The following is a 15,381-nucleotide window of genomic DNA, read 5'->3' as shown; positions in this document are numbered from 1 at the left end:
AGTTCATGGATTGGGTTAGGGTTAAAATCATGAGACCCACCAATTGCATGGTTCGTTCATTTCGCGTTATGACTTGGCCGGGATGGCAGGTGCAACCTCATTTGGTTGCTCCTTACACCCCATCAGACCGAGTAACACTAGATAGGTTAGCACAGGTGGACGACACACGGCGAAGGGCTTGGCAAGTTATCATAGCGTGGTAGGACGCAAAAGAGCCTTGGTCCTATGAGGAGGATGACGCTTAAACGATGGAGATAAGGTAAATTTTTTAGTTTCAATTCGTGTCTGCTTATGTCCCAAGCAATTTGATTCTTGTTATCCCCATAACAGGTGGAACTCATATATAGTTGTGTCTATTTTTCTTTATTTATATTAGTATGTTTTAACTTTTTTGCAGATGTCCAAATTTCATGCGTTTACATGGTATTTTTCTACCCTTTTTATTTCAATACTTTGAGGACAAAGCATGCTTCTTGTTTGGGGGTGGCATAGAAACACGTGTAATTTAAGGCATATGTTAGGATATAGATATGTAGAATATGCACTTGTTTTCTATTAAAAATTTCAAAAATTCAAAAAAAATTCAAAAATATAAATAAAAAGTTTATGCTATATACTTAGGAATATATTACATGAGTATCTATGATTGTTTGGCAGTACGTTTCTGAAATCTAGGCTAGAGTACTTATTCTACAAATCATGTGAGAATATAGCCTAAAGCCTTATATGAGTGAAACATTTGAGAAATGGCACAAGGGAGAAGTAAAATCTAGATAGAGAAATAACATGTCCACTTGCATTGCTTGATCACTATACCATATCATAAGCGAGAATTTAGGCTCTCTTTGGATCGATATAGCCAGAAATTCAAACCTATGTATTATTTTCCGCTAGTCACCCCTCTGAGCCTTTCTTTAGCCTTTTATGAACCGCAAATCCTTTACCCTTTTACAAAAACAAAACAAGATAAAAAATCAACATACCCATTTTAGAACGAGTCTGAGAATAGAGATGAAGAATAGAAAAGGGAAAGACCTTTGAAATCAAGAATTTGTTAGTCGTTTCAAATAAGAAAAGAAAGTTTCTATCAAAATAAATAAATAAATAAATAAAATAAAGAGATAGAACTCCAAAAACAGAATCAAAGGAGTCAAAAGCCAAAGAAAAAGAAAAAAATGGCTGAGGATGGAAACAAAGTGTAAAAGCGAAAGTAAAGAACAAGGTTTTCTCTAGTTACATAATATGAAGACTCTATTATCTCAGACTGGTTCTTTTTGAATATCCATTTCCTTCATTCTTAAACCATCACCTAATCCCCGCAACACCTAATAAAGACCTCTAGCTCAATTAGGAATAGGTTAGTGTGATAGTAAGTGGCATATGTGTTTGATCGACTTCGACTTCCTTGTGTGTTATTGAGATTGTAAGGTAAAGTGTGCCCACTGCACACTGGAGTAGCGAAACTTGAGCAGAAAAATCAGAGTATTTTTGTCTTGACATTTATGTGAGAACCTACTTAAGGATGTTATTCCTAAGTTTCATAAACGGACCTGTTAGTGCATTTCATAGCATTACTCATTGTATATATGTTTATTCGTAGATGATTGATTATTATGCATATATTAGCTTAGGTTTCGACTTGATTATTTTGTATTCATTGCAAGTGAGATGTATAGATAATTGAGACAATAAATAAGGAAACAATAGTTTTATTTCGTAGTCGTTGTAGTATAGATGAAGTTTGTGAGTACCTTCACTGGAAAACTCTCATGAGGCTATAACTCGTCCACTAGGGAATTCCTAGTGGTTTAAGGCCTTGTTGCATATGGTCAATGCAATCTCTACTTTCGGGAACGAGATTAGTTAGAACTCCATTTTTGGTCACTTATTCTAATTTCTCATATTTGCTTGAGGACAAGCAAAATGTTGTTTGGGGGTGGTTTGATAAAAGCCCAAAACTGTAGTTTTAACCCTTTAACAATATTGCTTTTTGACCAATTATGTGATTAATAAGTAAGAGTTAGTACTGTTATCGTGTTCTTATGTATTTCAGGCATTGGAGTCAAATATGTGTAGAAATGTGCCCTTTTTGCGAGATAATGGAGCAAGGGTTGGTTGTTAAGAAGTTCTTTGATTAAAGGCCAAGATCCAAGGAGAAAAAGCCCATTTAAAGCTCGGTCAAAGCTAAAAAGTCAAAGTCAACGCGGGCAAAAATAGCGCACAAAAGTCAGCAGAACTTCTAGAAGCCGACTCAGACCTCGGAATTGGGCCTACCTTATGTCAAAATGACCGGATCGGAAAGAGGTTTCTAATGGTCTAAGCCTTGAACCAATCAAAGGAGCAGAAGTGGACGAAAGGGTTGTTGAAGTAAAATCCAACTGAAAAGGCCTCTGTAGACTGAAGAAATTGGGTTTTGGGCTCGATTTTTTGGCCCTAAACATGGCTCCTCCGCCTATGCACGATTTTGTGGATCTGGTCTCCTCCATTTAACAAACAAAGACTTAGCTTTTAAGTATAGTTAGATCTAGATCAGAAAGTTAGTTTTTAACTTAGATTTTTACTTAGTCAATTAGTTTTCTAGTTAGTTTTGAATTAGTGAATGATCCAAATACTTAGTTTTAATTCATTAAATTAGTTTATATATTTTGAATCTAATTAGTTGTCAATTCTATTAGTTGTGAGAACAAGTTTTGAATCGTAGAATAAAATACTTAGTTTATATTTCAATCTTTAATTTCAAATTCAATCTTGCATTCATAGATTTAGTTGTTATAAATTGATAATTAGTATTCATAATTTTATTACTAGATTAGTTTGAATTTCAGTTGTAATCCATTTTGAATCTTAGACTATTGATAAATTAGATCAAGAAAGTTAATTAGTTATTCAATAATGACTTGTTTTGATTGTTCTTGTTTTAGAAATGATAGTATGATGATTCAAGATTAAAACCTCCATTAGAGGGGTTTGAGGAAGCCTTGATGAAACCTAATTTCGATTAGCGTAGAATAGATCGTAATATTCTATTCCATTCTAGAAAGTAATTAGTTCACCATGAGAATGAGTTTGATTGCTTCACATGCTAGTTGTTAGTTGGTAGAGATTACCATGAATAATTAGGGATTAGAAAGACCCAATTGTTATGCGAAAGCATTCCAATTCGGATTACAACAATTCTTCGCTAGTAAATTAAGTCGAGTTAAGGTGGAATCAAATCCCCCTAATTCTTTATCTAGATTCGAACCTTAGTATTTTAATTGCTATCTTATTATTCAAAACATTTCGATTACGTTATTTCCCATCGTTGTTAGTATAATTATATAAACCGTACTCTCATTGACTTTGATATAAAACTGATAATCGTAGTAAACATTGAATTCTAAAGAACTAGGAGTGTAACGAATTCTCTACTCCAAATATTACATTGATAACAAGAGTAGAAAACTTTGATAATATAAGCATAAAAATTAGTTTTAGTTTTACTTGCGTTTGAGTCTCATTTCTTATGCGTGGGTAAAACTATCATTTTATATTTTATCACTAGCATATTCACAGGATACGTAGGCATCCATTAAACAATGTGGTTTAACTCATCATCTTCTACATCTCTTATTCTTCTTGATCCAATACTTCTTATTGTTCTTTGATCATCAACAAAATATTTGTGTCTCTAGATTAGAAAAAATCATCACACACTTTCCTAACCATAAGACTTCATTGAACGCCACAGAAAACTTTATTGAACACCCAAAGCTCCATCCACATCCAACAGGTTCGCTTAAACCCCAAAAGCCCAATTGCCCAGTCTCTCGAGGTCGCCTTTTCCTCTAGGGTGAAAGTGTGAAACAGTTTGTTGTGGTGTGGTTCACCCTCTGCCATGCTAACTCAAGAAAGCTCTTAATCTCTTGAGAAGTTAGAACTTGCAGAAAATAATGCAAACAATCAATCCAAGCTAGACTACAATAGTAGCAAAACCAAGGGGAGAAAAAACGACATTATGAATATAGAATGGGCACTCAGCCAGAGTGCCTTGACCATACCACCCAATCTATTGGCATTGTGACTCCTAAAAATAAGTTTGACATACCAAACTTCAGAGATTGCGGGAGATGCAAAGACCAATGTAAAGCTTTACATAGCAACGAAGCGAAAGAGGTACGATCATGGGCCTATTCAAAGGGAAGAAATTTGCCAAACCCAAGAACAAAGTATCTATTGACATATAACTTAAACATATTTAGTTCACATATTAGTACCTTACAAATTTTGATAAGCAAAAAAACCCAAACCAACCCAAATTTGCAATAGGCTTCGTGGTTTTTTATCACAAAGTCCAATATCTTAAAAGAAAGGCCCAAACATTGCGTGTGATTGGGCCTCATAGTAAGTTAATAAAAAGCCCAAATATAATACATGAATAGCACGCGTCATCAACTAAGACAGTTTTTTGTTGATCTTTAACACGTATGTGAGTTGTTGAAGTGAGTAAAGTAAATGGTCATCCTTTCTCTTCCTCATTTTCTGAAAATCAAATTGGTTAAGATATCGCATTTTATTTTTCTGAAGAACTCAATTACAATAGTTATAGGTATCCTTTCCTCTATTTTGAATTATTTCATTAAGAAATATAAATTTTGAACATACAATGGGTACTTGTATGTACAATTTTGAACTACAATAGAAGTCTTAGACACTTGTGATAATGAGATGAGTGTAGGAAATGTTATATTTTTATCATTATTTTCATTTAATTGAGTTGGATTACCAAATTTCTTATCCAGAAAAAAAAATTATTATTTTGATATTGAAATTATATATCTAAAGCTAATATAGTTGATATGGTAATTCAATTGAATTGTATTTGTGTTTAAATTTTCTGTTTGTAAATATTTTTTCTTGGTCTATTTCCACCTTTCTCAGTTGAGTTACTTAGGCTAAATCGCTCGAATTTCTCATATCTTACACTAAGGCATAGGTGTAGTCGCTTTTCCAATTGAGATACGGAACTAAATCAGTTGGAAGTTCAGGCCAAGTGGGAAGGGCCATTCATTATATCATTAGAGAAGAAAGGGAGTTATGTTCTTATAGAATTTGATTTCTATTAACCATTTCTCCTTAGACGAATCCTTAGTGTTTGAGTGTATCCTTACTAACTCTCATTTCTAATTATTATCATGGAAAGACCTTGCTAGGATAAGTTTTCAAATTTAAGTATATGATTCGTCAAATAAGGAAGTCATTGTTTAATGCGCTATTTTAATTTTTTTTTTCAGGTTATCTTGGAATTTTATCAAAATGGAAGTGTAAGTTAAGTTACTTTTGTATTAGTATCCATTTATTTTTATGTTTAAATGTTTATTTTTTTTTTATGATTACTAATTTCTTTGTCTATTTTTTTTTTAATGTTTTGTAGAGATTGTTCATGTAAATTTCGTAATTATTTTGGTTCTCCAAAAGGCAAATGGTTAGCAAAAACGTTTGTTGAATATAATTATGACTACATTACTGTTTTCGATTTTTTTAAATATCTGATTAAAAAAATCAAGTAGACGAGGTGTACACACAGTGGTGTATGTAGTGTTTATGCAAATAATGAAACTCAAAAGTCGGTTCTCAAGATGAGAAACCTATTAGATGAGTAAGTTTTTTTATTTTATTTTATTTATTTATTGGCTTTTTTTGGAATTTAATTACATATAATGGTATTAATTTTATGTGTGTGTGTGTGTGTGTTTTGAAGTGTTCGTGTTCGTTCGTATGCTATAAAGAAGTTATGGGTAAATAATGAAGTGGATAATTTATTCGAGTATTATGAGAAAAACTTTGAAGGATTAACTCTCTTGAACTGTACGGAATTTTTGGTTAAAGTTCTTACAAAGTATATTAATTTGGATGAATACGATGAAAAGGTTGTTTTTCCTTGTCTTAAAACAAAGAGCATTCAAGAACTTTATGATAAAAGAAATTCAAGTGGTCGGAATGTGAATACTAAAAAGAGACAAAGAAGAATTTAGCAGTAAAAGTTGTTGAAAGGTAATTGTTTTTTTTTTTATCATTTCCTCTTTAATTGTATACCTTATATGATTGCATTTATTTCTCTTGTTGAATTAAGGTTGTTGTTACTACAATTTAGGTCTTATTTTTTTACTGTTTTGATTATGTCTTCTTGCTTGAGCAGTGTTATTTTTTTTTTCAAGCTTTGGTTGTGTTTGTCAGTTTACCTAAGTATATTCTAGGTTATATTCTAGGCAATGTTTTCTTGCATTGGTACCTTGTTTTATATTTTAGATACATATTTTGATTAATTTCTTGAAGATGGTTAGAGTAGTTCTTCAAGTGATCCTTGGGTGGTGTTCTGATATGTGTGCATGCATGATCTTGATTAGCTGAAGGTTATTTATTTTTGTTTGTTGTTTAACTAACTTGTCATGCCCTGGGGTAGGTGTGATAGTTGGATTTGCTTACAAATGCATTAGATAAGGGCATTGTATATCGATGACATGGCTTTAGGCAATTGGAAGGGATTATTGATCCATTCCCACTTCAAGCAGGGAAATTAGTTAAGTGTTTTGGCAATTGAATAGAAGTAGTTAACATGTCTTTTGCTTCTTTATTCTTTGTGCCCTTCCTATTTGTAGTGTGAGAGGATCTATATGGAGTCTCTTCAAATTCTTAGTGATATATACACATATACCATACACATCCGTTGGTGGTCATATCTAGGTCCATACAGTCCTAAAATGCTTGTGTTACAGATTGGGTTGGTGATAGGCTTTGTTTTCCCTTGCAATTTCTCTATGCGCGTGTGTTGTTGTATAAACCCTCCAAACCACGTTCTTAGGTTATTCCCCTTATATCACCTACTTGCCATTTCTTCCTCTTTCTCCTAATTTCTGTTTTGGCTTAATTGAATATTTTATGTTTGATTTGACAGGTTTAGTAGTAAACCTGCATGAGGAGTAATATCTCAGAGTATGGATGATTGGGAAGACAAATGTGTGGCTATTGCAAACATAAAAATGGATAGGAAAGTCCAAAGCTGAACCACATATACTAGCTGCTGAGCTAGCTGTGGATTTTGTTAAGAAATACCAAATGTTGTTTTGTTAGTCTTAGAAAGTTGGTGTTAGTGTTTTTGTTTTTGGAGGGCACTTTTTTTTTGTTTTGAATTATAATATGTCTTGATACTTTGCAAGTTTGTGTGTTTTAGTCAGTTAAATGACTTTCTAGCTTATGGTGATCACAATGTAATGTTTCCTATCCTTTTTTCTCTCTTAGAATATTCACTTCCCTTTATTAGACCTGTCAGACTCAATGAATATTTTTTTTGTTTTGATATTGTTCTGTTGGTCACAGTGGAGAGGGCCCATCTTAAATTGGATTTTAAGAATATGCATTTATCTCTATTAGACCTGTCAGACTCAGAAGTGGCTTGACGCACAACAGTAAGCAAAAATAAGTCTCAAACAACAAATGCTTTCACATAGAAAAGTGTCAGAGTATGTAAGCTTACCTGCCAAATGTTCTCAATGTGATGTGCAGCTGGTTACTGTTGTTAGTTACAGGATTGCAGGAGCTAGAGACCATTAGTAATAGCATATTACATACCTTATCAGTACCTTAGGCCATGAAAAATATTAAGTTGGGTTTGTTTAACACTACTAAAATACTATGTGCAATAATGACAGTCCTTGCAGGTGAGGAAACGGTGTGTCTTGATATGCATAGTTGCTAAAACGCGAAGTCTGTACCGAAGTTTGTATGAGAGTGCAGACATTAGAACATTTTTTTTCCTTTTCTTAAATTGGATATAGCTTGGCTACTGGTAAAGTATAAGGAAAATGGTTTACTCAAGATTTTTGAAGATGAAACAGAGAACTGACTTGTATCAATTTACAAAGAAGACATTGTGACCTTTTCTTTCTAGCTTTTGCTACTCTTCACAATTAGTCTGTACACAAAACCTTGGCAAAAAGAATGATTACATTTATGTTAGGGAATAACGATTCCAATCGATCCCCACTATACAAATAACTTGTAATATGAACATACTATTACTCCAAACAAATTCTAAATATCAACTACAACCAACCTAGCATGCCTAACTCTCTAAACAACTATTAACAACAAATAATAATGCAAAGAAAAGATAAAGCATACCACAACACAAAAATGTACCTTGGTTCGGCCAATGATGCCTACTTCCACAAGAGCTAATCCTTTAATAATGTGGGAAGGAAGATTACAATCACTCCTCTCAAGTCTCTCCACCTTACTAGATCACTCCTCTCTCTTTACAGGCTTTTCTCTCTGCAAAGGTTTTCTCTCAATCTTGATTTCTCTCAAAATTTGGTTTTCAATTTCGTTACTTGTGTTGGCTTCTTAGGTTTTCCAAAACCTTGTTTTTGGTTTATATACCAAAAACAAATTTCACAGTTACTGTAACAAATTAGAAACTGCAAATATAGGCATAGGCGCGCTCTCGGCAAGGCCAATGTCGAGAGTGCACGTCTTCAAGTGCCTGTTTCATTTTCCAATACCAAGGGCGAGGGCGCGCCTTGGGCTTAGACCAATTTGAGCGCGCACGTGCTCAGAGCTCTTTACGCAAACAGAACTGATTTCTCTCCTCTTCCTTATTCTCATGTGAGGGATAACTCGAACAATCTCCCCCTCCCGAATAGTGAGGGGGGCTACCTCCATACATTCCCAAATCAACAGGAGTAGTCTGCTACCATTCGGCGGTAGCACAATAAACATCAAACTTACCTTTCGGTAAAACCTTGGTCATCATATCCGACCCATTCTTGTCGGTATGGATCTTCTCAATGCACAAATGCTTGTCTTCGAGTACTTTTCTAATCCAATGATAACGCACATGTATGTGCTTGGATCTAGAATGAAAATTCGGATTCTTGCTCAAATGGATGGCGCTTTGACTGTCACATAGAATTACAAACTGTTTCTTCTTTAACCCTAGTTCATCGAAGAACCTCTCCATCCATAACATCTTTTTGCAACACTTAGTGGCTGCAATATACTCGGCTTCTGTAGTAGAAGAGGGCAACACACTTTTGCAACTTAGATTTCCAAGAAATTGCTCCCCCTGCAAAAGCAAACAGATAACCAGAGGTGGACTTCATCGAGTCAACATCACCTGCCATGTCTGCATCAGTGTAGCCTTCAAGTAAGGGCTTACTTCCACCAAAACACAAACACTCTTTGGAAGTGCCCTTGAGATATCTCAATATCCACTTAACACCTTCCCAATGCTCCTTACCCGGATTTGACAGAAATCAGCTTACAACACCAACGGCGAAAGCAATATCCGGTCTTGTACACACCATTGCATATATCAAGCTGCCCACTACGGATGCACAAGGAATCTTTTCCATCTGATTCTGCTCATGCTCACCCTTTGTGTAAGGGGGATTTCTCGTCATTGAACAAATGGCCCATGTATGGGAAATAATCTAAGACTATAGATGTCCAAAATGAGATGAGGACCACCGAATCAGTTTGTGAATAAGTGATCCCGTGCTTAGCACGAGTGTTTAGTGGACATGTGTTAAGCACGTGGCTGACCGCCTTTATGAAGCCCGGTCAAAAGCTGAAAAGTCAACACGGGCAGAAACAGTGCACAAGTCAGCAGAACTTCCGAAGACCATATCTTTGGACTCAACCCTCGGATTTAGGCTACCTTCGGAAAGAGCTTTCTAATGGTTCAAGCCTTGACCCAATCAGAGGAGCAAAAGTAGACGAAAAGTCTGCTAAAGTCAAAGCCAATTGAAACGGGCTCTGTGGACTGAAGAAATTGGGCTTTGGGCTCGATTTTTCGCCCAAAACATGAGACCTCAGCCCATGCACGAAATTGTGGATCTGGTCTCCTTCTTTACATAAAACAAGACTAAGAAAGAGATAGTTAGAGAATCTAGAATAGGAAGTAGCCATTAAAATAACTTGTAGATCTAGTTTTTGAATTGAATTAGTTAAATTAATTAGTTTCATATATTGTTTTAGATTAATTCTTTGAATCATAGTTCTTCATTTATTAGATAAATAAAATAGTTATTTCTTGTTCATTTCGATTTTGTCATTTAAAATTGTTAGATCTAATTTCAGTTGTTGTTATTCAATTCTTAGTTATTAATTTAGAATTCAATTATGGTTTAGTTAAATTTAATAAAGTTATAATCATTATATTACGTCTAGTTTTAATTCACATCGTAGTATAATTCCTACCATTGCTCTCATTAGACTTTGAATAGATTAGTCAATCTAGGAAACTTGAATGCTAAAGAACTAAGAGTGGAACAAACTTTTTACTCCACTCTATTTCAATAGAATTGAGAGTATAGAAATCTTTGATAGCAACGCGTAATTAAGTTTAGTTTCACTTGCGTTTTGAGTTTCATCGTTCATTTCGTAGGTAAATTATTCAATTTTACATTTATCAGGTTTGATTCTCCTAAATAAATAAGGAGGATACGTAGGCAGCCGCTAGACGGTTCAACCCTGAACTCACAATCATCTCATCCCTTCTCTACCCAGCCAAAGCTTCAACATCACAAGACACAGAGGAAGATCAGGGGATACTCGAAAACTCCCCTACATCTTGTGCCACTGTCGGTGTGGATGAAAACAGGTAAACATTGGTTCAAACAACTGATTTAGTTTAAAAACTCTTACCATTGTGATGGTAGGAGCAAAGAAAACAAAGGGTGGCGCTACAACGTGCAGCGTCGCCGTGAGAGAAGAAGAGCACGAGATACCTGAAGGGGGGAGAACATCGGTCACCATAACGCGAATAACCCCCTCCAAAAACCTATTACTAGCACCGACGGACCACCTCCCGGTGCAGGCCCCAAAAATAACGCTCAAGAGGAGCATCAAGATGGTGAGAATGCTGTCCTCACCAACCTATAGTCTGTTCAGGCAGTACAAGCTCTGAAAAAGCAAAGAATCAATCTTGAATGAGAAGTACAGTTGCTGAGGCATTTGTATCAATCCGACACAGGGAAAGAGCCACTCATCAATCTCGATGATGATGACCTTCCAGAAGGTGGTAATGCAAAGAACCCAAGGTGTGGGGGTGCAGCTCAACGTGAGACATCTGAGTCGGAATACAGCAACTCAGATGAGGACACGGACATAGCATCTGAACCAGAGTCAACTGACCAGGATCGTGACATTGACCCTCAACACAGGAAAAGAGCTCAGACCAAGAAGCATTCTACCAAAGAAACTGCATGGGAAACTGAGAAGAATGACCTGATCCATCACATGCATCGAATGACTAGAAAGGGGAGAAAAATGAAAGACTCCCTTGTTCAATCCTCCATAATGGGGGCAGGCAGATCCCCTTTCACATCTCGAATAATGAGAAAGCCTTACCCCCGCAACTACCGGCAACCGATATCGAGCAACTATGGGACAATATGAAAGGTATGACCACGTCATGTGTCAAGAGTTCAAAGCTTCCCTGTCTGGATCTACGCTCCAGTGGTACCACAGGTTACCTGAGCGGCAAATCAGGTCCTCAGAAGAAATGTTTAGGACCTTCATAGATAGGTACTCATGCAACAAGCACCAACCAAAGCGGATCGACGCATTTTTCAACATCAAGAAAAAGGACGAAGAAGCATTGAGGTTCTACATGCAACGATTCATGGAAATTTCAATCCAGATAGAGTCTTGTGATGAACAGGCTGCCATAATAGCTTTCAAGCAAGGGTTGGACGAAAACAACGCCTTATTCAGATCCCTCTCTAGGAAACCACTCCGTGATTTAGCGGAACTCCTAGACAGAGTTGAGACTCATCCAGGGTGGGAGGAGGATGTCTTGAACAGATGTCAAGAAGCAAAAAAGGCTTGTCGGACAGCTCTTGTGGCCCTTCGAGAAGGGAACTCTTCCCTTCAAAAACCAAAGAGAGACTGTAATCATGGCCTCCAAAGGGCTGAGTCCTTATCAAAGGGATGGATGCCCAGAGTACAGTACCAGAATGTAACTAGTAGTGTAGATGGAAAACCACAGAAAAAGCCACGGGTGGAAGGAGCTGAAGAAGCTTTTCCGTCGATGGACAAAAACTTCGCCCCTTTGAACAAAATGCTAAATGAGGTTCTGGACTCGATCAAGAATCAGAGTTACCTCAAATGGCCAGCCCTGATTAAGCTAGGCTCCTTGGGTACTAGAGACCAAAGGACCTACTGCAAGTTCCATAAGAGTAAGGGTCACAGTACCAGAGCCTACAAGACCCTGAAAAATGAACTACAGGATCTGATTGACAGGTGGTATTTGAAGTAGTTTGTAGCACACGAACAGGCGAACACAGTACAGCCTGAGGAGATCAGCATGTCAGTTTAGGATCCCCCAGGAACTGGGCCTCTCAATGGCCACCTCTAGCTAAATATGATTTTCGCAGAAAGGCAAGCAAATGAAGTGGGCAGGTCATTGAAGAGGGCAAACGATATCTGTGTGTGCATATTTTAGCAAATAGATATGTAACACGTGGCAGCATCTTCGTAAGACTTGGATATGGTCTTTGTGTGGGTAGAAAGTACCATAACACAGTTTAAGTCCAAATCCTCTTACTTCCTAGGTTCGGAAATGAGACACTTCCTAGGTTCGGAAGTGAGACAAGAAGAGGAGGTTCGTGGGCTTTGGAACTAGTTGGAGTAGTAGGTTCGTATAACCAACTCTTAACTATGAACTCCAAATCCGGAACTCAACTACTAGGTTCGGAGCAGGTTCGTGGGCTTTGGAACTAGTTGGAGTAGTAGGTTTGTATAACCAACTCCTAATTATGAACTCCAAATCAGGAGCTCAACTACTAGGCTCGGAGCTCTAACTACTACTCCTAACCTAAACATGTTTTTCTGTTATTTAAGTTAATAAAGGAGACCTATTTTACTTTGGAAACATGGGGCTTCTAGAAGAGTCAAGATGAGACTTAACAAGAGACGTTCTCCTAGTTAAACATTAATTGGGAAACCTCATCTATTATTATAAATAGAATAGTTGTACTACGCTTTGAGTTTGATTCCTATTTCACAGGATACATAGGCAGCCACTAAAGAACTTGGTTCAACTCATCATCTTCTACATCTCTTCTTTTTCTTGATCCAATACTTCTCATTGTTCTTTGATCATCAACAAAATATTTGTGTTTCTAGATTAGGAAAAATCATCACACAATTGGCGTCGTCTGTGGGGAAACCATACATAATTGATTTGATTTCTTGTTTGAATTTTTTTCGGTTCTAGGTTCTCCTACCCACCAATTTTTCTTGGGTTCGTTCTTCTTTAAAAAAAAATAATTCTTTTCTTCACTTTGATTCAAAATCATGGTTACTACAAGAGCCGATGTGAATCAAAGTAACAAGGGGAATAACGAGATAAATAACCCACATGTGAACGTAGAGAGATCGTTGTTTTGGACAGGGGCGTGAAGAAGATGAGCCTCACAATGATACTCCCCAATCTTCCATAACCAACCAAGCCATCACGGATGCTGTGATGGCCGAACGTGGTCGACAAGAGGCTCGTTTGCAGTTTTTCCAAGACTACTACCACACGAATGAAGGTCGTTCACCTCCAAGAGTGTTGCCTACTGATGGAAACTCGAGGGGGCAGTTTCGGCCACCAAGTCTCTACCATGGTGAGGGTTACGTCCCTACGCCTTATATCCCTTACTTTCTTGGGTATCATAGCGACCAACTAGATTCGGATTATAATCCAGAATTGGATCCAACCCGACACTCGAGTTCACACGGAACTGACTTCTTTTGGTATTCAAGTTCTCAAGGTACGAAGGATGGACGTCCGAATGTGTTTTCCCAGAATTCACAACTATCAAGGTCACCCTCGTTAGGAAGAAGACTTTCAGCTCCAAGGGAACTTTCATTGCCTTGGAATCTCTTAGTTTCCCGATCCAGTTTTGCAAACTCCTCCACTCGGTCTTGGGAACTGGAACCACGTTATCATCGAGATGAGAACTATGAGAGTCCAGGTCTAAGGTACAACAACGAGAGAACTCCAATTCATGAACCGACTACTCTTGCATAGCTCAAGGCGCAAATACTGTGGAGGAACTGCGAGGTTCAAAACCAACTAAGATGGATGAGTCAGTTGTTCAGTCAGCAATCGAGGGAGACATTGGAACTCCTTTTTCACGACATGTTATGAGTGGATACATCCCCCATGATTATAAACCACCAAATTTCTCTAAATTTAATGGAAAAGGCGATCATGTCTCTCATGTGCTTGGTTATCATCAATCAATGGTGGGTCTTTCTAAGAAAGATCATTATTTGTGCTTGTATTTTGCTTCAAGTTTGACAGACTTGACACTCATTTGGTACATGAAGCTGCCCAGGGGCAGCATTCACGAGTTTAAGGTGTTATCTATCAATTTCATTGTGAAATTCAGTTGCAACCGACTTTATATTAAAACCGCTGATGCACTGTTTGTCATGAAAATCCAAAAGGACGAGCGTATCAGGGATTTCACCAAAAGATTTAATGAGGTTCAATTGCATGTTGACAACGTCAATGAGACCCTCACCATTGTGGCGTTTAGAAAGGGATTAGATCCCACTTCTGGTCTATACATGTCTTTGAAGAAAAAGAAGCCTACGAAATGACATATTTGCAGGCTCGTATCGATAACTATGCAGAACTAGAAGAAGACCAATTGGATAGGAAATCTTCTCATAAAAGAGTGATAACCAATGTCACCTCCGCTCCTGTTGGTAGCAACTATAGTAGTCACTATGATGATAGGAAGTCCGAGGAACCACAATCGGAGCACAAGTTAGTCGACAGTAATTCCTATCAAGATAAGTCCAAGAGACAAAAGACTGGTGACACATTCGGAAGTAATAAATTACCCCCACAAGATAGGGACTTCCACTTTAACTCATCCTTATGAGGACATCTTTGAAGTTAACCAGGAACAAGATGTTCATGAAAGATCCTCCAGCGGTGAATCTCGATGCTAACATGTACTGTTCCCAAGTAATGTTACATTACTCTTAGATTCTAAGAGACAAAATTTTCACAAATTTGGATCTGCTTCCACTATACTGGGGGCATGATCTATGCCAATCAATTCTCAATATAAGTTATATTTCTCTTTTCAAAGCATTGTTTCTTTTATAATTTAATGCTGTGATACTTTTTGGATGTTGGGTGAGAGATCCCATATGTTAGCCAAAGTTGTATCAAAACCTTTAGAAAGCTTTCTTGAGATGATGAGTGAAAGATATCATGTGTTGTTCCCCGTGTGTTGGAGAAAGTTTAACTTAGCTTGGATTTTATCCTCCTAAGAGCAATTCTAATGCCTTATGCTTATAAGTGTCAGTTTATGCATTAGATACCATATC

At 37.0% G+C, this 15,381-nt stretch overlaps 1 protein-coding gene across 1 annotated transcript; it reads left to right on the top strand.

Annotated features, from left to right (window-relative positions):
• Window positions 1–14,112: 14,112 nt before the first annotated feature.
• On the top strand, window positions 14,113–14,640 carry LOC147504141 (uncharacterized). The gene has a single exon (XM_086605072.1). It carries the CDS (start codon window positions 14,113–14,115, stop codon window positions 14,638–14,640), a length of 528 nt encoding a protein of 175 aa, XP_086461198.1.
• Window positions 14,641–15,381: the final 741 nt, after the last annotated feature.

The sequence above is a fragment of the Coptis chinensis genome, chromosome 4 (assembly GCF_015680905.1).
Source record: "Coptis chinensis isolate HL-2020 chromosome 4, ASM1568090v1, whole genome shotgun sequence".
In the NCBI taxonomy this organism is placed as follows: Eukaryota; Viridiplantae; Streptophyta; class Magnoliopsida; order Ranunculales; family Ranunculaceae; genus Coptis; species Coptis chinensis.
The sequence above is the reverse complement of the archived record's forward strand: the minus strand, read 5'-3'. Positions and strand labels throughout refer to the sequence as shown.

What these genes read in the sequence shown, in the direction of transcription:
- LOC147504141 (XM_086605072.1), top strand. Translation starts at nt 14,113, where the DNA reads ATGGATGAGTCAGTTGTTCAGTCAGCAATCGAGGGAGACATTGGAACT.